Below are 23875 nucleotides of genomic sequence, written 5' to 3' on the forward strand. Positions count from 1 at the left end.
GATATTCCTAGAAAGGGGAAGCCACAATAATACTGGAGTGGCTGGAAAACAAACTGTAGAGTAAGCTATGTATCTCAATGAAAACAAAAGTTAAGAGATGAGTTGATTAGTATGTATATCTGCTTATACTTTGGAAGTGAGGGGTGCAGGTGTCAGTACCACAGACAAGCAAGATGGAAGTCAGAAGTTACACAATTTCAGCTTTTAGATCAGCAATTTCCTGTAAGCTAAATAGCAGACCACGCTACATACAGACTCGTCATAAGCAATATTAAGACAAAAAAAAATAAAAATCAGATTTGGGTTTTTTCCCCGGTTTGTGAAAATAGGAGAGTGCATATATGCTGTATCAGTGTTTAAGACAGAGGGTGGCTAGACTTCCTCTTTTACATAAAAGGTGAAACAAGATTACATTGACCAGCTTGTGGCTCTCAAGTCGTGAAGTCTGCTCCCACATCAGGACATGCTACAATCCACAGTGGAAGTGTGCTTATGGAGGGACCATAGAATAAACCAAACTGACAGCTCTGGGAGAAAGCAAGCTAATAGGGAGTGATGAAATCACCTTCAGGACTGGCATCAGGTCATCCTGCATGCCAGAAACAGCTCTATCCCAAAAGAAAGCAGTAGGATCCTCTAAGGGCAATTGTCATCTCCTCTCTGCAAACCAGATCCTGTGCTTTGAGGCATGGTACAAGTTTTACAGCTGTAATTCATACAAAAAATTTATCTGTGTGATTTGTAGGATTGGGGGTGGGGTGTATTTTATTTAGTCAGGCCAGAATACAAGTTCTATGCAACCATTTTTGACAGACAAAAACACCTCCAAAGGATGGAGGCAAAGAAGGGCAGAGAGACTGAGAATTAAGAGTTAAAAAAAAAAAGTCTACACCCACATTTCAACCAGATGTATCTTTTCTATTAAGGAAAAATCTAAGACAGAAAAAGAAATCAAGAGGTTTTATATAAAATTTATCTGCTGATTTTTAAAAGTTGAGGTCACAATTACTACTTATCCAGACAGGATAGCAGTGGTAAAAAAAAAAACCACTACCTATTAGCTTCTGAACAACTCGCGACCTGCTGTATATAAGCTACATATTGGAAAACAGTAACATTACTCGCAACATCGTTATCGAGGGCTTGGGCTACAAACACCTTATAGCAGACCAGAACCTAGCGTTTCCTGTTAGCAGAATTGCTGCTTTCTGATCTTAAAATCTAAGACTTTATTCGCACACTTCAAAAATCCATAATAAACTTTTTTCTGCAACACAAACACCAGCGGGCAATCATTACCACAATACATAATAACCTTAAATGAGGGAAATTTACATCTTACTCAAGACTGTCCATCACTATTCAGCTTCTAGAAGGGCTGTAACCCCTTACGCAGATTTTAGGTTTGATATATTTCAACCAGTACAGCAAGAAACAGAACAAGAGATAGCATCTAAATCATATTTTATGAAAAGAATATGGAATTACAAATTCAAAAGATACTGTAAATAAGTACCAAAAAGGATAATACACTGCCCTTAGACGTGAAGCCAAATCCTATGTCTGAGTGTTCCAAAAGCAGTTCTGAATACCTTTTTCTCCACAAGTACTTATTGATTTCATTTTAACTTAGGTAATCAGCTTAATAAGACTGGTTAAAGATTAAAGCACTCCGAGCCACAGAGTGCACTGGTTTCTGCACAGGCTCCAATAATGCGAAACATGAACTCTACAACATAAGAATAGATTTAATCAATTTATTAGTACAGTGACAAAAAAAATTAAAATACCACAAGATAACTAGGTTTTGGTCAGTTTTTTTAATCTTTCCCTTTAAGAAAAAAATTACCTCCACACAAAAGATCTTAAGATCAAGTCCACATAATTTCATCTTCTCCGGAAAATGCTGAAAAACATTCAAATATGGAATATGACCTTCAACGACAAACCTGCATTAAAAAAAATGAAGACCAAATCAAAATAGTATTTAGTATGACAAATGCATATGTTTATTCTAAAATTAATATACAAATCAATTTCTGATTTGAAATAACATCAGTATTATACTGCCTAAGCATTTCTATCTGAAGTTACACACCCCTAAATGCTCTGTATGACAAAAAACAGTTCAATCATTTAACAGGCCTTTAAGGTCAAGCTCAGATATGATTGACAAATAATAATGTTGTGGCAGTAACCTTACAATCAACATGCTTATATGGAGTTTGTTCTGCACATTCTTCAACTCCTGCATTTCTGAAACTGCTTTAAGCCTCCTTTGAACGGTACGGACTTTTTTCCAAAATTGTAAAGCTTTAAGTAAATTTTACTTTTAAAACACATGCCTTCTGCTGGAGGAGTTTGAGTCAGGTAATGTGGTAGGGAGGAAAGTCACAGAATGATGAGCAAATACACAGAACTGAAACCCCGTTAATTACATCTGTATTCTGATTTTTTTAAAAAAGTATTATTCAGGTATGAATAGAAATGATTTTGTATACTAATAAATACAAAATTATTTATTTTTTATTTGCACCAAAATAATGCATTTTTTGTTAAAAACTGGCTTTGGCAAGTGGTTGACGGTATTATTTGGGATTTTTCTTGACTTTTTCATATCTATATATAAAAATAAATAAAAGATGGGACTTATGAACAGCTACCAATAAAACGCCACCACCACACCAAAGCTCTGCTCTTATCTAACATCTTAGCTGACATTCACACCAGGCAAAGCAAGCTCTGAACAAGCATGGATCCTCACAAGGAACAGACAGACGTTACTCTCATTCCAGATTAAAGCATATTAGTGGTCTCCCCTAGCACTAAGCTATAACTGCCTTCCTGTCTCCTGTTCTCCAAAACAATTTTGTTAAAACAGTACATTAAACTGGAGTAAGTTAACATTTCAAACAGCAAAGACCCTGTTCTTTAAATAATATTAGAGATTTGAAAACAATTTTCTCTCCTGCCAGTTATGTTATCTGCACTGTATCTCTGTGATCTTGCTACATAGATTAGTAACTTCTTGGCTACAAACTCTGCAAGTCCCTCCTGGGTTCCTACAGTGGTTGTGAGGCTGAGCTCTGTGTCTGCTCCCAGTGCGGGGCAGTACCTAAACACTTCAATCACTAGCTGGATCCAATCCCACAAGCTGAAACACTGAGTTCCTCAAAAAGCACAGCAACTTGCCACTTTCATTCAAAATGCGTCTGGAGGAAAAAAAAAAAAAGAACAAAAATAAGGCAGAACAATGTCTTCACAGACAGAGCAGCCACTGTTGAAGAGCATTCACCTCCCTCCTGAGCCTACGGCAATTCACAAGTTCACCTTCCCTCTCCCCAGTCCAGTGTCCTAATCACCACTTGTTGCATGTTAGGTAGTGTATATCTATTGAAGTTGACTAAAATTGTATTTAAAGGCTAGATACTGCAAAGTTTACAGTTACATCCTAATTTTTTTAAAATATTCTTACCTGAATTTTCAGTTTAATTAAAAAATTGAATTCAAACTGGGATTAAAATTAAAAGTGCATTTCCTAATCAAAGCTCTCTCTCAGTTAGAACTAACCCATCATTTATAATGATTTCTGAAAAATAACAGCAGTCTGAAAAATCACATTGCCCAATGCTTTTTATTCTGAAACTCTGTGTATTAGTCTCTTAAATGAAGAGGTAAAAGTCACTGCACAATCCTTTCTAATCAGATTGTGTGATGTACATTTTGCTAACGAAATTTCAGTAGCTTTCCTCAACCAGCATAAACAGCATTTCCCCACCCTGACTGGAGATGTGCACTGGTCCACATACTCGGTGAGGTTATCATCCAAACCCAGCACCAGTTGCTTGTCCTTGCCATCCTGCCCGATCTGCTGAGCAGCTTGCACGACAGCTCCTTAGCTCATTTTAGTCAAGGTCAGCTGCACTAAACTGAAGAACTTAAACTTGAGGGGTGGTTTCACAAAACGGATTGAGCCAACCTAAAAGCTCAACATAACTAGTCGTACTTCCCTCCTCCTGGTCTGGCTGTGTGCTCCTGTTTCTCATCATCCTCTTCCACAAATGTAACTCACAACAACAGCAGAAGACTACCCATTATCCTACAGCAAGAAAGAAGGGTTTGTTTCCCATCATCTAATGAACTGAGGAGGCTCACAGATGGCTCCAACAAGTAAGTGCAAGAGTCGGCAGAGAGAATGGGATGTATCACACAGGCAGGAGGAGAGAAGAAAGGGAAGCAAGACCTTCCTCTTTCAGCAACAGTGACCCATTACTGGCTCAGCTGATGATAAGCTTTGGCTGACACGTGTTAAGGCACAATCACACGATTAGCTGTCAGATCTTAAGAGCTGGTACCAAGACACCAAGAGCAGCAACCTCCTGAGCCAGCACAGCAACAGCTGGAAGGGGACAAACAATCAAGACCTTCTTTTGGGTGTGGTGTAGTGGTGATTGCAGCTAAACCACCCTAACAGCTTGCTGCCTCTGAAATGGGAGATCCCACCCTCCCTTCAGTCCTCTGCCACACACTCCTCCCTGCTGACAAAAGCACTTGTGTGACTTCTCAGACAGCGGATTAGATCCAGAACCAGTCTTTTGTTTTCCAGGGTTTGAGTTCAACCAGACAGATTTCCAGACTCAGCTGACTCATTACTGCCAGCACAAGGCAGAAAGGGACTGCGGTGAAGCAAATTAACTTGCGCTAAAATGTCCAGTGAAATTTTCTTTTGCAAAATTAGTTTTCTGCAGATCTACTTCTTTCAACTAACACCATAAACTGGATGAATGTTAGTACCAAGCGCAAGAGAAAGGGCAGGAATGTTTATGAAGGACCACAGCAACAGAAACTCGGATCAGCTTGAACTGATGCTGGAACCACATCCCTACACTGCAAGAGACAAGCAACGTCCATCAAAATGGCTTTTAAAAAAGAAAGGAAGTTTTTACTAACTTGGCTGTACCAAGTCAAAGCATTGCAACTGTTTAAAGAATAATGACATCTTTCCTAGCTTGAAATTAGTCACCATACAAGAGAACGCTCTTCGCTCTCAGGTTGAGAGTTGTTTTTATATTCTAAAAATACACAAAATGGTGTAAATACCCTGTTATGAATACAATGTGCTGATGATTCAGGTTTTTAACACTTACTCCAAAAGCCCAGATTTAGAATAGCACTTCAGAACAGTGTCTTCTGCCTGCTGCTCTTCCAAACCTTTCATTTAACAGACAGATGATCAAAACACTTGTAAGAGTACATTGTATCAGTGAAGCGCTTGACAACTTGACTGGCAGATACAGTACACAGTCCATGTTCTTTTAATTACAGCAGCAGCATACATTAGTAAGGTCCAAGAATGAAAAAAATCCTAGGTCCTCTGCATGCTACAAGGAAATGACGCATCTGTTAAAGCCACACAGTAATGCCACAAACTGATTACAAGTTTGGTCTTGCCAGCACAGCTAGGTATAACCTAATTTGAAAGGCATTAGTTCTCAGAATCTTGAAGTCTAGAATCTTGAAACTTTTTCCACAAGCCAACAATTTTATTCATTATTTAGATAAATATACACCATATGGAGTACTGTGAGACTATTCACAATGGAAAAGGACTTAATGTGTTGCACAGACTTGAGTAGAAAGTTGTTAAAAATGTTATTTTTAGACCAAAATGTCCCTGTCAGAGGAGGTAATTGTAGTGTTTTTCTGCTAAGTGTGTCAAGTAGCAAGGAGGAGTATATTTTTGGTGTTGTAAATCCTTTAAAAGCTGGCAGATTGCCCTACCATGGTGCCTAAGCATGTATCACAAGGGAGGAGCAGTAGTCAGCTGACTTCAGGGCAGGGAGAAAACCAAACTGAAGAAAAAACAAGGCAGAAATTTAAGCACAACTGTAATTCAGATGTTTTAAATAAAACAATTTGCCTATAAAGATTTAAAAGGTAATGCTGAATACTTATTGTTTTCTCTGCATAGTTTTCATCTCTGGTCTGTCGCTATTTTAATCTGTGTATCTTAAGGCATGCAAAAATGTGAACATTGTCTGATTTTTTAAACTTAAATATTCAGACGTTAGAAAACAAGCGTTTTACGGTAGTTCATGCAATTTAAAATTCTTTCCCCTTCTTCATCAAACTTGTGAAAAGCAAAAACCTCAAGGGTAGGGAGGGAAGCACGATAATGTAATTACAGTCTTATATAACTATCATATCATGGTAAAACTTTGCAATACAAATTACATTCTTTTAAACATCACTTTCTGCATTTAATTCAGTTCATATGTTCAGTGCATTTAAAATCACTGAATCATTCTGATTTACCCACTTTTAAAAGTATTACACCAATAAATTGTATCTAATTAAATTATATTTTCTAATTCAACTCATCTAATTTCACTTTCCAATTATTAGTTTCGGATTATGCCCTTCTGTGCTATACGTGGTACTTGATATTTTTTTTCCTCTCCTTTTCCAGCTGTTTTCATGTTTCCTCTAACTCCTTCAAGCAAATGTGCTCAGCTCTTAAGGATCTCAGTACAAAGGATGTTCTCCAGGATCGGAATCATTTTCATGGATCTTTTCTGTAGTCCCCAATTTTTAAAGTGCCCAATACAACAATATACCATCAATATGCAAACAACACAATCTACCTTTCCTCTTAACAGTTGACTTCGACAGTATTTTTTTGTTTTAAACCACACCATCATACTAAGACAGGAACCTGTGAGGATGCATTTACCTCGTATGACCCCACATGCTTTCCAGAAACAGTTTCCAAGATAAGGTAACCCAAGAATAGATATTTAATTACTCATTTAGTTATTCATTTTTCTCTCCAAACAGGATGGGCTAAGCAAGAATTCTTTACTGTGAACCATTTGCTCCGTCCCAGTAATTGTAATTTACTATTTGGATTTTTGCCATACACAAACATTATCAGACAGGATTTAGGTATTTATTTTCCAATCATTGACAAAAATACAGAGTACACTATGGTAGTTCCAATTCCTACAGAATTTCCTTAGGAAGATATTAGTCAGTAATAAATCTTGTTATTGAAAACTACTTTTGAGTTCTAGTATTTCTTAATCCATTCATTAAATACTTCTGTATTGAATTCTGAATACCGTGGCATTTTGCTGAACATTTTACAAGCATCTTTTATGCAACAACAGCATATCCAGTTATGGAAGTATGCAATGGTTTCTGCAATTCTGATCAATGAAGGCAACAGCTGCCCCCTAAAGTTAAATCAAAGGGTTAACAAGTTTTGCATAGAAATAAATTAGCTAGTATTAACTACTATACTTAGACACATACAAACGTCCCCTTTTTTTAAAAGTAGTTGCAAAAGAGTGTTCTTCGACACCCATCCTTCTCGGAAAGCTAGTACAAAGCTAGAAAACTGCAGGTGGAAGTTGACACTCCAGGGGGAGAGAGGCCACGATGGAAGATCAGGCTCTGGGGTAAACTTCCCTTGCATTCATCACACTTTCAGCAGCAATCCTAGTTATATGCACCACAGGTGGGGGATGATGTACTCATTGCCTTGCCTTTTACCTCACAGGTTATGTATTTGAAAAATAAAAATTAAAGAACTGAAATCTAGCCTACCAACTGAATTTTGAATCAGTTTTTCCTTTATTTTGTCCGAGTTTACAATCTGAATTGCCAACATACAGTTACTTGAGTCTTTCTGTTCGTTAATTTTTGGCAAAGTAACATTTTTTCCTATCTTTTTAGAAATACCTGGTATTCAACACTTGTTAAAAAGGAGTATCAGTATACAAAAGGTCCTCCAAGGAAAATCCAAGAATTCCTGAATGTAAACTATTTGGGCCAGATTTAAAATATTTACTGCTAACAAGAAAAGTTTAATTATTCTTCATTCCTTAAGTAAATAAGGAATGTGTTCATAGCCTTGTTGTAGGGGGGAGAAGGGAACTGTATTATAAGCAATAGTCTGATGGTCTCCGTTTAGCATCAAACCCTATGGTAGAACATTTTACTTCTACTATATTAAAAGCTGTATTATTCTGAACTCTGATAATTACAGATACAAAAATAAGAAGACAAAAAAGGACTTCCTATATTAATTTCTGTGCCCAACTCCATTGTGTGAAGCTCCTTAGCTACCTTTCAGATCACTATATACTGCTGGTATTGTTTGTATGATAACACTGATGTAAGTCCTGGAGAATGTTTACTCATTTAATTCTGGCATGCTGACAAGAGCAAAAATAGCAAAAGTGTGACCATACACACCTCCAGCGAATCTTAAGAAATTTTGAAGAAGGATAAAAGACTTCATTAGCTACAAAATCTCCCTTACAGGTCTTTGAGATTCATTGCAAGCAACAGAGGAAAATGTTTTCCAAAAGCAGCAGCACAAATTGTTATGTCAAAGAAAAGATATGACAACTAAATATAGAGAACTTCTCACTATTATTTAGCAAATTAGTAAGAGGGCAATAGTACAGATCTAATTTTTAAAAAATGTATTATTTATAAAAGCAACAAATATTTCACTAGGGACTATTCATACCTCAAGAGATCAGACAACGTCATTGGTTCTCTCAACCAGAGTAATGCCATGTAACAAAATGAAAGGGTCATTGGCATCGTCATCCTCAGTTTCTCCTTTTGGTTCTTCATTAAATACAAGCTACCGTCTACTGATCCAGAGCACACAGAGGTGCTTTCTTGGGTTTATGTTAAAAACAGAAAAGCAAAAAAAGTAATTGATATGATATACACACGATCTATGGTATACAGAAAACAAGATAAAGGAACATACAAAGACCCTTGTTCAGCAACTAGTAACATTTTGAAATCATTACTTTGAGTAGTTTGGTAGTTTGTGTACTTTTCCACTAAACAGCTTAACTCTAATTTATTCATCTACCATGACATAAGATGATAACCTGGTTCATAAACTGCTGCTTCACTTGACTAAGACACTGGATCATATGAAGAGACAAAACTCACTCTGGTACCCATCAAAACAGACCTTTTGTTGGGAATGACACTTAAACCTGGAGTTCTAGAAGGACATTAACTCCTATACAACATATAACCAACAGTACTTACGAGCTGGAAATACTATTTTTCATTTGAGACACAAGGGAACAGTGGGGAAAAAAGGGAAAATTCAGTGTGCTTAAATCAATGTCTCAGAGTTGGGGATTAAAACACAGAGTTTTAAACTTCAGCACAGTCAGGACTTTAACAAGAACACGATTTACATTGCAGAAATTTTACTGAGGTTAAGGTATGTATCCATCTGCCATATAAACTCTAACTGTGGAAACATAAGTATTCTTTTAAAAAACATATCTACATTCAGCGAAAAAGAAAACACCTTTAGAACAAAAATATAGCAAATGCTAAAGAAGGCGGGGGGAAAAAAACAACCAATAACATACAACCAAACCTTACTTCCTTACTGAGATGAATCACTAAAAACTAAGAGAAGCAGCAATAAGAAATGTAATTTAGGGGAGTGATTTATGAGTTAGGAACCTTTTCAGCAGTGAAACCTGGGAGTTCAGGGAAGGAGGAAGAAAAAAAAGAAAAGCTTCTCTTCCCTATATCATGACCCAGCCAAGACAAATGAAAATGCATTTAAAGCACACCAGCACAAAATATGAGCATCGATTCTGTAGAGATTTTCTCACTGTGTTTCCCCACAGACTGTTCACCTGTTCAGACAGGAACAGAGAGGGCTGGATCCACAGCTCTGCAGCTGGGAGCTGCAGGGCCATGGCAAGCAGCCTGCAAAAAAAAGTTTAAGACTTCAGAGAGCTTGGCATCTCCATGGTTATGCTGGCAGGTGATAGTCAAGCCTGTGAGGTGACAGTGGTCAACGGTAGAGGTCCAGCGCCCACTGACAGGCAATATGAGGACAGACACAGCAAAGAGTGTGTTCCTGAGCCAGAAATGGTCTTTGATGCCACCTACCGGCTCCTAAAACGGCAGCCAGTAGCACTAAGGACACAGCAACAGGTTAAATGCACCGGCTCAAACACACCTCGTACAGACTAAGACAAGGTCTAGATGACAGCATCCTACGAGGTCTATCACGTACAAGTGCGTCGGAGAATAAAAGCAGGAACATCAGTTAATCCTTTTAGTCAACAGTTTCACCTTTTACATGGATCCTTGTGCTTAAAGGCAGCTTCACGACCGAAGCTTCATTATTAATTTCACATTTAACTCAATTTAAAATAATCCTCATTATATTTGTGGCCTTAATGATGGCACACAATTTCCTTTTATTTCTTCCAGCTTATGCAAGGCATGACAACACACAGTTACACACATATAATAATTTAAGAGTTTAATAGGCTTCTCTAGCAGTATCTCAGTACTATAATCAGTGGAATTTGCTATTATCCCTACACAAAAATAACAAAAAAAAAAATGCTTGCACATTGGACAAGCCTCTTAGGAAAAAAAGGGTGTTGAGGTTTCCAGTCTGTAGCAATAATAGCTCAGTAAAAACGGAACAGAAAAGGAAACCTTCACAACAACTTATAATCGACTAGAACACATCTAGTATTACTTGTCTTAAATTTCAATATACAAAACAATTCCTATGTTTGTTTGATTTCACCAAAATGTACTTTTAGTGTCACTGAACTCTTAATCTCTTTCAAGTGCTTTTAGTGAAATCGGTATGACCACTTAAAGCTGAATTCAATTTCTGAAACTACAGACCAAGAACATGTTAAATTACAGCCTATCTTAAGGCTATCTAGCTGTTCTAAAACTCTAAGAAACATAACTATAAAAGGCTCAAATACCAAGGAAGAAAGGAGTTCCTCCAGACATCAAAAAGGGGAAGAAAATTCAATGGAATATTTTCACTAGAAATGTTTTCACTCAATTCTTTCCTCTTCATATAATACAAATTTGTGTAACACCCAAGATCTGCCACATGTACAAACATACAGTGACTCTTTACCTGAAAATTTTGTCATTTTAATATATAAGGATGAAAAGTACTCGCATTATATTCACAAAAATTTGTGTCACCATTTTTGCTCCTTTTTCCCCTCTCTAAGCCTGTGTGGATTTTTTAAAATTTCTTAATTTTTTTAATTGCTGCAGATCAAGTTTCTCATTCTATTACTATTTCTGGACTTTATGAAATAAAGACAAAAATGATGAAAGAACAAGACTGCATTCTTCTGAGGGTAGACAGGTAATATCATAGAAGAACCGAAATGGGACATAAAGAGGACAGTACATAACAGGGGAAAAAGAAACACTGAAATAGACAAAGAAGGAAAAGGCAAGCAAAGAATAAAGAAAAAAAGAAAAACCATCAGAAGTTTAAAACGCAAGCAAAAGCTTTCAAACGTGCCTTGAAATGTATTTCCAATATCAGACATTGCAGCATTGTCTGGCATTACACTTGCCCAGTAGCACCAAACACTCCAATTTTCTGTAACATTTTAATTCAAATGTTTAGCATTCTGTAAATATTTTCAAGTTGATATTGTGAACAGAAAGGAGTAACTGATGGAACGCTAGAAGATTTTTGATAGAAGGGGCTACAGAAAAAGTAGCAAAAAGAATGCAGAGACAAAAGATACAGAAGTGCCAAAAATACTGTAAGAAAAAAAATTGGAAAGCTAACTATAACTATGGGATAGAAAAAAAAAAATAATACCCCCCCCCAAAAGAACAAACTCATGGTTTTTTAACATCAAAGTCACGACTGACAGCTCTGCTATTAGCTAAAAAAGTGCTTATTCATTAAAGCTGCCATGTTTGTGAACATCTAGCTTTGCAGATATAATAGCAATTTTTTCCCACTCCAAACAGGAGGCATGGAGCAAACTTGTTATAAAATAGAACTTCCTCCTGCATCTCCCATTGTATTTCCAGGTCCTGTTCAACTTTCATCTCTTTGGGTAGGGTTTGGGGGGGGGGGACGTCTTCTATTTCTCATAGAATATAAAGTACTCTAGTGGCCAAGAGGACTGAAAACTTTACACTTTCCAACCAGTTCCTCCAATTCATTGTACATGAATACACTTCATATATACCTATTTATACTATACCAAAATGGTTTCCAGATAGTTCAGTTCATTGCTCCTACCTGAGACCTTGCTAGTTGATGAGGCAAAGCTGCAATCAGTTTGTAGATCCCCCTCACTTTCAGAAAGAGACAACAAGTGAAGAAGGCTAGGTCTCTCTGGTTCACTGTCCACATCAGTACTGCTATCGCATACCTGTTTTTTGTAAATAAGTCATTGTATTATCTACTGTTAGTTACTGTTTCAATCTGAAGAAAACTAAATAAAGCATGACAGATGCAAGATCAACAGTAAATGAAGTTTAAACCCAAACTGTTCACATTTTTACTTTCTCTATGAATCACCAGTACGTAAAGAAACCCTACAAAAAAAGTATTTTAAAAGGATTTCTCGAGATAAAAAGATTTCTAGTGATTACACTACATTTCAATCTGCTACAATGACCAGAAAGTTGGCAATACATAGAATCAAAGTCTGATGAAATAAGTAACTTCAAGAGAGCAGGCAGGAAAGGATGGTAGTTGATGATGCTTTTTGTACTGTAATTTCTGCTCTATCTACTGACTACCTATGCCAAGACAAAGCAGTATTTTTAAACAAGCAGTCTTCCATACTCAGAGAAGTATTTGTCTCTCAAAATGGGAAAAAAACCAAACAACAAAATGGACATGTGGAACCCTGTTTAGAAGACATCCTTCATACTGAAGTGACATTAATACAAGCTAGATATGTAGCTTGAACAAAGAAGGTTTCTGTTGTTGCTTTTTAAAAAGATACCCAACATCTCATGGGATTCGAGCTTTTCGCTTACTGATAATGCTTTAACAGTTTCCGCAGCTGGTCTGTTGCAATATGCCTGTTTGCTCTTCTGAAGATAACGCCTCCAAAAATTGCACAGAATGTCATCCTGATAAATACAAATGGATAGTGATTAGTGCAAAGCTTACAAGACCATTAATTGTGGAGAGAACAGAGTGTAATTTCTAACTCAGGAATCTGAATAATGTTCCAGCTCTAATTTTATTAACTGTGATTTATAAACTATGTTTTAAAATTACCAGAGAAACTAAGTTTGTTTTCATATGCTCAACGTTTTTAAACAGGGAGTTGTTCAATTCACTTTAAAAATTACAATCTTTTCACATAACACCCTGTTACACACTCACAGTGTGTAGAACTCACACTGACATCTACATACCTTCATTTGTCGACATACTCCTAATGCTTCCAAAGCTTCAGCTTGTTTCTTGAGCACAAGCTGAAAGCCTTCACAAACATACCATTCACAGCCTTCATCTAAGGAAAAAAAATAAAAAAAATTTAAGATTTTTCTTTTTTTGTACTGTTTGGGGTTTTTTTTAATGCACCTTATGCACACTTATTTCCACTTAATGTTCTGTTCTCTTGGTATCAGGACAGAGACATGTCTCTATTAAATAATTTCAGATCCTAGAGCATAGACCAGCTATGCCGAATACTCCATTAACTTAAATTTATTCACAGTCTTAATCAAGAAAAGCTACTGAACAAGCACAGTTCTCCATACATTTCCCAAGAATAATATATTTCACTATAATTTCTAGTGTGGCAATTGAGTGGAGAGTTGTTAAGTGACCAGTTTTAAAATAGCTGAGAACCTGTCATTAAAAAATGAAATATGATCATCTCTTTTCCCATCCCCGGCACAGAAAACTGGCACACGTTACGGTGGTGAGTCAGGCAAAAAACAACCAATATCACCACGTTCTTCACCATTGTCTCCCACAGAATCATACACATTTAAATGAAAGAAACTTTCTCAGATATTAAGAGCTTCTAGCAAATCTCAGCACAACCTGAATTTCATAAGGAATGGGCCTTCTCCAAACTATTCATTATTCCCTCAGACTGCACTACATTTACTTTTCGCCCTTACCTCTGTCTATTTACAACTCCTTTTCTACAGGTCTTAGAATTTTTCTCTGCATTTCTCAACTTCGTTTCCATTCCCTCCACACCTGTTCTTCATTACTTTTCCTTCCAATCACACCTCGCATCTCACCATCTTACAAGTTATCTGCCAAAAGCTTCTGCCCTGCTTTAATGATGTTGGCATTAACTGTTAACCACAGACACAGCTTACTCCTATAAATGCATGAAAATAAGCTGCCATAGTATAACGTAACTGCGCTCACAAAAGGGACTGTATGAAGCTAAGGATTTCTTTCTTAAGAAGCCTGGGGGATGGCTAATGACCTTCTTAACAGGAAAAATAAAAAGCATGAAGTGGTACACAGCTCAGACTTTAGGAGCAATACAGCATTAAGACAGGATAAAGTGGAGGTGTTACAGTTGTTCCCCTTTTCACTCCTCCCTTCACTTCCCCACAATTGTTCTTTTCAAAGGAATGTAGTAATCCACTGCCACCGCAGTAGAGCGAAGATAGGTCAGCGTATCAGAGACAAAGATAACCCCATGCTTCATTTAGCATTGTAATGCATTTTTGCTTTTTTAAAGTGGCCACAACAGTAAAACATCTACCCAGCCATCACAGTATACATACATAGCTCCAGAAGCAGCCTTACCATAACATCCTTACAGCATAGATCATCATATGTAATGACTGCTATTCTTCTGAATCATGAAATTAAAAAGTATGGAAGTGACTCTGGATGAAAGATGTAATATTGGTTTAGCTATTGTAACTGCTTGAAATCTCTTCCATGTAGGTTTGTGTGTAAGTTACAGGGCCAAGTAATGCAAGCCAGACTGACATTCTAAGAGTTGGACCACCGTCACATCTCACTTACAAACACGGACAACTTTTCTGGTTTTGTGATAACCATCACAAGGAAGGAACAAAGGGATCACCACATCTGAATGCATGCCACCAGTACCATCAGTGAGTACTGGCTTCCACAAATCAAAGTGGCAATAAGTAACACATAGTTCTGTTCAATGCAGAAAAACCACCACCATGCTCACAGAGGTCACCTGTGGCTCAAGGAAGTCACCAAAGGTGACTGCTTACGGTACTGACAGCATTTGGGGGGTGTATTTTGTTCCTGTTCTTACAGTCTTTCCTAACTATCTGCTTTTGGCCACTGCCAAAGACATACTGGGCTAGGTGAACCCTGGCTGAACAGCCGCTCTTATACAAAATACAGAGGGAAACTCATACATACCAGTTTTTTCCTGCTTTCTTAAACCTTTGGAGATTGTCTGGATTCTTGCATTAGAAATAAAATCAGTGTTTACAACTTCTCTAGTTATCTGCAAAACAGGAACATATCTTAGCAAGAAAAAAAGCCAGACCTAACTTGCACAGATTGTCCCATCATAAAACATAATGGAGGAACTTGTTCAAATTTCCTAAACTAAAGGGAGACAGATCATTCTGAACTTTTCATTCAGAAATTGCAAAAATAGAGGATTACTATACTGGACATACACATGACATGCATCAGGGTTTGCCTACATTGGTACTGTACTAAAGTGCAGCAATACCCGGGCAATAACTCTAAGACATCTAGACAGCATGCTGGCACTACAGCTACAGCAACACAGCATCTTAAAATGGCTCATTTTAAATTTTGTGATTTCAAGCAACATTAGTTTTAAACAGCATCAAGTAAAGCATGACAAAGGAATAATCACAATACTGCCTTCAACTCCTAATGCCAAGGAGGAAATCTAACATTTTCTTAATATAAAACCAAGAAACACTCAAAATAAACCTTTTGCAAGGCCAGTAGCTTAGCTTTTTACCTCAGTAACATTGTGGCAAGATCTGCAATAAAATCTGCCTCCGTCAGTGAGACCCCAGTTCACTTCTGAACATTGGGCACAGCGTTCATTAAAATCTCTCTAAAAGGAAAAAAAAAAAATTTTCACATGTGTTCAGGTAAAACAAATGGCACTATTACTAGGCTACTGCACAGCTTTTGAGATTATTAATAGAGGAGAATACTGATGCCCTTTATGTTAGCTCTGGTTGATAACAAGTAATCCTAGTATTTGCTACCAGTCATAGATAGCTGCGAACAAATAATTTTTAGCTGGCAAGCATCAGCTCTTGTGTATGTGAACATCAGTACAAGGGGAATAATAACCCACACCTAGCACACACGACACGGCTTGGAAAGAACCACCCACTAGAAACGGCAGCAGAGACAAGAAGTAGAGAGCGGGAGATGAAAGTAAAAATAAATTTCTAGAGCTGTGAGGAAACATATGCAGTGGAAGAAAGCCTGCACAAGTCGGTGAAGAGACATGCCGGCAGAAAGGGAGACTGCCCGGAGAAACCGGAGGACGAAGGAGAGGGAAAACAACAGACTAAAAAAAGTGGTTTTCAGAAGCACCCCACACGAGCGTGCTGGGGACGGGCACCTCCCTTCGACCCGAGGGGGGGGCGGCTGGCGGCACATCCGCGGCCTCTCACCGGCCCCGGGCCGGGACAAAGCACCCGCCGCCTGCCAAGCACCGACCCCGCGGCCGCCGCGCCGAGGGCTCCGCGCAGGGCCTCGCCCGCCGCCCCCAGGCCCCGGCCGTGCCCGGCGGGCGGGGCGGGGCAGGGCCGGGGCGGGCAGCGCCCAGCGGCGCCTCCGCTCTCCCGCCGGAGCCGCCGAGCGCCGCCGGACCCTTCCCCTCCCACCGCTCGCAGCCGCTGAACGCCGGCGGGGAAGCGCCTCCCACGCGGCCGCAGCCGCCGCGCTCCGCCAGCTCCCTCCGGCCCAGCGAAACCAGCCGCCCCCACCGTTCCCTGCGCCGCGGAGCCGCCCGGCCCCCACCGTGGCCTCCTCATCCATGCCGGCAGCCGCCCCGGGGCTCGCACCGTGGCAACCGCGCCGAGCGCCGGCACTGCGGGCCGGCCTGGAAACGACAGCCCTGGCACTTGCGTTCCGCGCCCGCCGCGGGGCCGGGCACCCCCGGCCCGGCTGCCTTTGTCAAGCCTGTCCCCGGCTGGGGGACCGCCGTCTCCCGCCGTGCAGGCTGCTCCGGGCTCCCCTGGGTCCTGCCCCGTCCCCCCATCTCCCCTCGCCAGAGAGCTCTTGGCGGTGCGGCTGGAAGGCGCTGAGGGACCTTTGCGCTCCGGCGCGGCTTGGGGCGGCGACGTGCTCACCGCGGTGGCCAGAGGGCCCGCACGGGCCCCGGGGCGACAGCGGGACACCGAGGGGGCACGGGGCCTTTCCCCTCTGAGGGGACATGGGCGCGTCCCCGCTGAGGTAGCACGGGGTGCTTCACCTTTTGAGGGGACATTGTGAGCTTCACTGAGGGGGCACGGGTGCTTCACCTCTTGAGGGGACGTGGGGCGTTTCACTGAGGGGTCATGGGTGCTTCACCTCCGAGGGGACGTGGGGCGTTTTGCTGAGGGGACATGGGTGCTTCACTTCTGAGGGGACATGGGACGCTTCTTCACAGCGGTGTCCCAAGGACTGGAGGCGATACATGGCCTTCCAGCCCCAGCCCACCGCCATGCCTCTGCGCTGAGCTCCTGCGTCCTCGCCCTCACATCGCCCTGGCTGGGTACACATGGTGGGTGACCGCTGGGGCTGTGCCGAAGCTGTTGGAAGGGGGACTGCTACTGCCTGTACTAAAGGAGGCCACAAGAACTCATTTAACTATGGAAAGTGCTTGGAGATCCTTGAATGAGGGAAACTATGATTTGAAATTCGCTTTCAATTAAAAAAAAAACCCCAAACCTCCAGATCTTGATGTAGGTCTCTAATTTCTTGCACGCTAATAATAATGTTTAAAGACGTCTAAACACTGAGATCTGTTATTGCAATGAATTTGCCCACAAAATTGGAGAACAGGTTTAGGCCCCTTAAAAAAAAAAAAAAAAGGTCCACTAAGTGAAAGCATGGGAAAAAATTAAAGCTAAAATATACATAGAAAGAGGTGAGGCTGCCTTGACAGCTGTGGTTACATTGATGTTGGAGGATATGTACAGAGCTAGAGGGGAACTGTTGATGTTCAAGAAAAAAAGTTATTACTCATACCAACTGTGATCTTTTTTCAGTGTGGGATGAACATTTGTAACACCCATTAAAGAGAATTACGCATATAATTCCTGACAAGTTAAAAAGGTGATTGTCAACCTCACAGAAGTGTAGCTAATACTTTGATGAAACAGATCCTACTTGGGATTTTAATTTCCATATTTTTTGTTTGTGAAAATGCTGTTCTGGGAAAGCAAGGACATTTCATGTGACGGAAGGAGTTTGATCTTTTTGTAATGAATTTCTAAGATTAAATGCTACCTTGAAAAAAATCAGGGTAGCTGTATCTGTGATAAAACAGGAAGAGTTGTGTTCCAGTTTGGAAGATAAGGCATTGCTCCTGCTGAGAGCAGTGCTCATGTGTGACTCGATGCTGTGAGCAGGCAGTGGGCCTGCTCAGTGGATTTAACTAAATTGAAGAACTTGTTTGAATTAAGCGTGGAAGTGACTGCTTTGATGAGGCAGGACCTCGGAGTTAGGACTTCTGTTTTCTAATTACAGCTGGTCAAAGAACAAGTTAAAGTATAATCACAAGACTCTGCCAATTTGTCAAAACCAGAACACTTCATATTCAATGGCAGCAGCTGAAGATAAGCATGACAAGAAGAAAAGTGTGGGTGACTGCACAGGGAACTATATTGGTGTAGTTCTGGGCATACTGGTGTAATGTGCCAGTAAAGTTTTTGAACAGGCAAGCACTTACTCTGCTTTTGGACAGTGCACGCTGCTTTTCTGAGCTGTGTTTTCCATGCAGGTAAAACAGAGATATGAAAAGCTACCAAACTTCAGAAGGGAAGTTGTACAAAGACTAATACTGATACTGCTAGTTACTTATTAGTATCCAGGCTCTATATAAATGCAAAGCTTCTATCGGTATTTCTTAAGACCATCAACTGATTAGTACAGACTAGTAATCTAGTAGGTAAAAATCAAAGCATAATAGGGGTAGCAAGTCTTATATCTATTTCTTAAATATTTTTTGAAATGACATGTGTACAACCGGTTTTTCAGCATATAAAATTATGTGTAACCTTTGTCCCTAATTACAAGTTACCCAAGCATACTGATAGGGGTATGATAATTTCAAAGCCAGGAGACAGACTGTCTTCCTGCTTCGGCTCACTTTTCTAATTAAGATTATTATGCATAGTAGTCAGATTGATTCAAGGCTTAGATAAATAATATGTCCTGTTGTTTCCATTGATTTGAATTTTTAATGAACTGGGTTCCATTGCTGATATCACATTTCTGGCTCTTCACTGCAGACTTTCTACATGTGAAAACGTAAAAACTACGTATTGGACTGAAAGACATGTCCTTTGGCCTATCCTTCGGGATATTGCTCGTGAAATTGTGCTGGCTCCAGGATACGAACTTCTGTAGCAGAGATTCTCCCCAGAGTCTTTACCCATTGTCAGACACCTACTACAAAGAATTAGAGCAGAAAGGCAACCTCAACTACTCCAAAGATTGTGCAGATGAACACAGGGCAGATCTACTAGAAAATTTACATAGTTATTAGCACCCACAATTTGATTTTTGCACCACCTCTCCATGGAAGAAGTCATGTTTAAAGACAGGTAGAAAACAAAGGGGAAATTAGGAAAACAAGAAGCAGATGGCTTCATCCTAAGTGATCTTTGAAAGAGTCCACACTATAGAAAGGGTCCAGGAGAAAAGCTGTGCCAAGCAGAAGTGCGATGGAGGCAAAGGCGCAGAGAGACAGTTGTGCAAGAAGCCGGCAGGAGAAGGGACAAAGGTGGGAACAGCAGCGAAGCGTAGGGGTTGCAGCAAGCTCGGCAGGGGAGGATAACCAGGGAGGGGCTGAGCTCAGTGGAGCTTTGAAGGAAGCGACAAGAAGAATGAATTTAACGTTACAGCTTAGACACACCCAGCATTGCCTTGAGATAGTTAGTGTTTATTATGCAGCTTCAGCTCTCAAATTTTATTTTTTAAATACATTTCTAGCCCTGCTGTGGAAAACCTGAAAGTATGACCTCAAACATCCAAAACAACAGAAGGCAGATAACTTTTTTTTCCCAAAGTTTACTCAGGTTTTCTTAAGCGGTTCTTAGGATGTGAGCAGCATGAAGTTGAATCTTTGACTACCAAAAGCAGCAATACTGCACCCAGCAGGGAGGGCAGACTTATCCAGGCTTATGCACCGAGTATGAGGTTTGCACCATCAGCTTCTGCTTTGCACATATGCTGCAGCCCAGCCTGTCTCACAGAGGTACATTGCAGTGCCACAGCTTGACTCCAGTTTCACACGTGACTCTCCATGCCACAGAGAGCTGGTGATCATCTGCGATCATCTAACCAGGGGTGTCTGGAGACACAGCCACAGGGGAGGACCTCACATTCAGATGAGCTGCTCTAGGAGATAAAACTCTTTGGGTTCAACCTCCTCGTGTGATCTGAAGCTGTGCTAACATGTGGCCAGCAACAAAGTGATTTGGGAGGTCTGGCTGGGGATGCTGAAGTCCTGGCTGGAGTCAAGTAAAGACCTCATTGTGGGTCCTCACCTTCAAAGGCAGGATCTCTTTCCTGAGGGGCACCAAGCTGCTATCTCTCTGTCCGTACCAGCAGCGGTTGCACCCCTCAGTACCTGGTGACTATGTTAACCTGATCCTACAGAGATGCAGAGCAGGGGAAGGACGCTTCTAGGAGAGAAGGTGATCTTAGCAGCCACAAAGGAACAGAGCAGGCAGCATGTGTTTGAATGTCCCATTTCACATGCCAGGCATGTATAATGCCTTTATTTTCTCCTTTTTCAGATTTTATTGAGCAGCTAACATGTAACATTCCTTCAAATTGCAATACTTTAGTAGTGTCAGACTTTGATAGTTTCCAGCTTTACTGAAGGAAAAACACACAGCATACTGAAGGGGATCTTGGGTTCCACTATAGTTTTGTGTGTCCGTAGAGCCCTGAAGAGCGTTCTCAAGATATTCTCGGATGTGTTTAATCCACAAATGCAGTGGTATTTTTAAAGGAATCGAGAGCCACCTTGTGGAGCTGGGATTCACGAAGGAGCTCCAAATAATACTGCTGGGAACAGCTACTCACTGCTAGGAATTCAGATCCAACGGGATCCTGGAGGTTGTTAATCTGGTAAACATGCGCATGTCTGCGCATATTCAGTGAGTGCACAGTACACAGCTCCTCTGCTGATTAAAACTGAGCAGCAAAGAAATACACTTGTGGGCAGTGGCAGGCAGGAATGTAAGACTCACAGAAAAATGCAGAAAGCAGCAGAATCAAGGAAGCAAAGTAATGTACTCATTATGTCCTACACAGCCTTAGTGGGGGGGTGGTGTTGTTCAGAGGGCATTTTTCACCATATAATTAAATAAGTCCTCAAAAGTGCTGATAAGTTTTGGAATCATTATGTGTAGTTTTCTGTCACGGGCTTATTTTCTCCTGCAGTCATTCATTAACATCGAGAATTAGGATTGCCAGAGCCCAAATACTGGCCCATGCTCCATAACCAGAGAAATAGCAAAGATGGGACCACTGATGGATGTAATCCATAACTGGAAGTATTCACCGGTCATTGTTCCTGCATAGAAATAAAGAGTAGTCTTGGTTCTGAGTTGCAATAGGGGCTATAAAATGGTTCTTTTACCATTTCTCTCCCATCATTTCTCATTATGAACTCTGAGCCGCTTTTCAGTACCAATATGTGGATACCAGCACACGGTCTTACCAAAACAAGAGGAGAGGTGTTTGATATTTTTCAGTACCTTAATGCAGCAGCAACTTTATCTGCAGCACATATTGTCATTAGATGATGTCTTAAAAATGTATTTTTTATAAGCGCAAATTTTAAAAGTCTCTCTAAGTGGTAGACCTTAAATATCTAAAGAATATACTCACACACAAAAAAAGGGACTGTAATGCTGGAGTCGTTCTCCAGGTACTAGAGAAGCCATTGCTGAGGTAAATGGCTGGTAATCCACTGGTAATCAGTCTGGTTATTGAATCATGACACAACCAAGTCCAGAGCAGGACTTGGACACTGAGCAGTCCTACATGCTTATACCCATCTTCTAGTAATCTAAATTTCAACTCCAGAAGCTTTTTTAATAAGTTACACACTAGCAGAGCTCTAAGTTAAATTAAATTTCAAAAAAGATACCACTTTCAAAACCCTTGTTAGCCAAACAGTCATTAATATCCCAAAGCATGCTACAAAGCAAATACCAAGTCATTCTTTTTCAGTCAAGTCTTAACAAACAAGCCCAGCATATCCTTTATGCTTAGTAGAGTTTAGTTTCCCCTTTTGTTCAAACATTGTTTTGGTAAACGGGAGATATCTGTTGGTATCCTTAATGGTCGCTTCAGACTGGTTTAATTTTTCCCCCAGTAATTTCAATGTAACTATATATAAAATGACATGTGGTAGTAGGAGAAAATTCAGAAAAAGACACAACAAGGCTATGGCAAGGAACCAACAACTTCTATTCTGGTTTCAAAAAATGGAAATCTCAAAAAACCCTGCCCCTTTTCCTATCATACTTCATTCCATCATGCTTCTAAGAGGCCATCATGCATGGATCCATAGAGCACTGGGAGCAGGTTTCCAATGTTTGTTCCAAAAAACCCATGATAGATGATTCCACATAAGAATACATAGAGGTGAAGGAGAGCCAAATGTAGAAGAAATAGAAATGAGCAGAATGCAAACCCCTATTTTCAGAACATTCCCAAGCTTTGGACTCAAGTCTGCACTTCCCAAGTTGTCTCCGTCAAAAGGAGAACACAGCAGCATTCAGGAGAATCCAGAAGAACCTGTAGGATCACCCTAGCCATGATGCTGTACTCTTCAAAACAGACGTGCATGTTCAAGGTTACAAAGGATTTTTGATAAATGCCATTCTGAACTAGACATAGTCCTGGCAAAGTGAATGTTCTGCAAAGAAAATTAAACCGAGAATAGTATTTAATATACCCTTAAAATAAAGAAAAAAAATTCCCTTTCTCAATTTCTATTCCCCACCCCCAATACACAGCTTTTATGATAGTTTTTATTGTAAGTACTTAGGGAGGATTGTGGAGTTTAAAAGGAAAGTTTAGAAACACATATTTTCTGACCTAACTACAACATTAAAAAAATTTGCAAATAGATTTCTAGGACCCCCTGCAGTTCATGAATTAGTTTTTAAATGGGGGGCTGAAAAAAGTAGTTGTGATTGCTATTATAGTAATAAAAATGAAAATATAGTAAAATAGAGGCATAGGTTTGCTTTGACTTAGAATCTCATTTCCCCAATGGCTTTTGCCCTCCTTTTCTCACCATCTATTTTTCTGTCCTTTCTTTCTGAAGAAAGAAGAGGTCACCATCCCTATTCAAAGCCTGATTAAGCCTGTAAGTTACAGCATGCTATGGGACCCAGACAGCATCACACCAGCGTGAATATATTGTGCCTCAGCAAGGTTCAGTGCTGTTTTGAGCTCACCTGTGCACTGGGGCATTTGTGGTGGTGGTGTTACTAAACAGGCTGTAATGACAAGGCAACAGAGCCGTGATGGTTCCTTTTTTGCCTCACGCTTACCTAATATCCTTAAAACAACTTATTCTGTAGATACACAGAAAGGTCGCAGAGGAAAGCCTTGCTCCTGCAGTGCTGAAGACTGCACACGTCTTTGGTTCAGGTTCAATTATACAATGGGGATATCAAAAGTGCAGAAAGGCTCTGGCCAGGATTGAGATGTACATGAGACTCTGTGAGGACCTGTTTGAGTACAACAAATTGAATTGCAGCCCTGTTTTATCGGTACAGTTCTAGGAAATTTTTGGCTTAAGAGGATGCATTTAGCAGTGACAAAGGGATCAAGTGTTATAATCAG

General features: G+C 40.1%; 1 protein-coding gene across 5 annotated transcripts in view; it reads right to left on the reverse strand.

Moving 5' to 3' along the window:
• The window catches only part of TAF1B (TATA-box binding protein associated factor, RNA polymerase I subunit B), a 52142-nt gene extending 35229 nt beyond the window's left edge, over window positions 1-16913 (reverse strand). For 3 of the 5 annotated variants that reach the window (XM_072858625.1, XM_072858627.1, XM_072858630.1), the window contains exons 1-8: window positions 16777-16861; window positions 15789-15887; window positions 15206-15293; window positions 13240-13337; window positions 12853-12948; window positions 12104-12236; window positions 8540-8696; window positions 1850-1949 (exon numbers count right to left, since the gene is read on the reverse strand). In XM_072858625.1, the coding sequence (XP_072714726.1) occupies window positions 1850-1949; window positions 8540-8696; window positions 12104-12236; window positions 12853-12948; window positions 13240-13337; window positions 15206-15293; window positions 15789-15887; window positions 16777-16824 (819 nt within the window). In that variant the 5' untranslated portion in view covers window positions 16825-16861. Of the gene's footprint in view, window positions 1-1849; window positions 1950-8539; window positions 8697-12103; window positions 12237-12852; window positions 12949-13239; window positions 13338-15205; window positions 15294-15788; window positions 15888-16776 lie in introns of all 5 variants that reach the window. The other 2 variants (XM_072858628.1, XM_072858629.1) reach the window with 1 other exon arrangement.
• Between the last annotated feature and the right edge of the window lie 6962 nt (window positions 16914-23875).

Source organism: Ciconia boyciana, chromosome 3 (assembly GCF_034638445.1).
Source record: "Ciconia boyciana chromosome 3, ASM3463844v1, whole genome shotgun sequence".
Taxonomy (NCBI): domain Eukaryota; kingdom Metazoa; phylum Chordata; class Aves; order Ciconiiformes; family Ciconiidae; genus Ciconia; species Ciconia boyciana.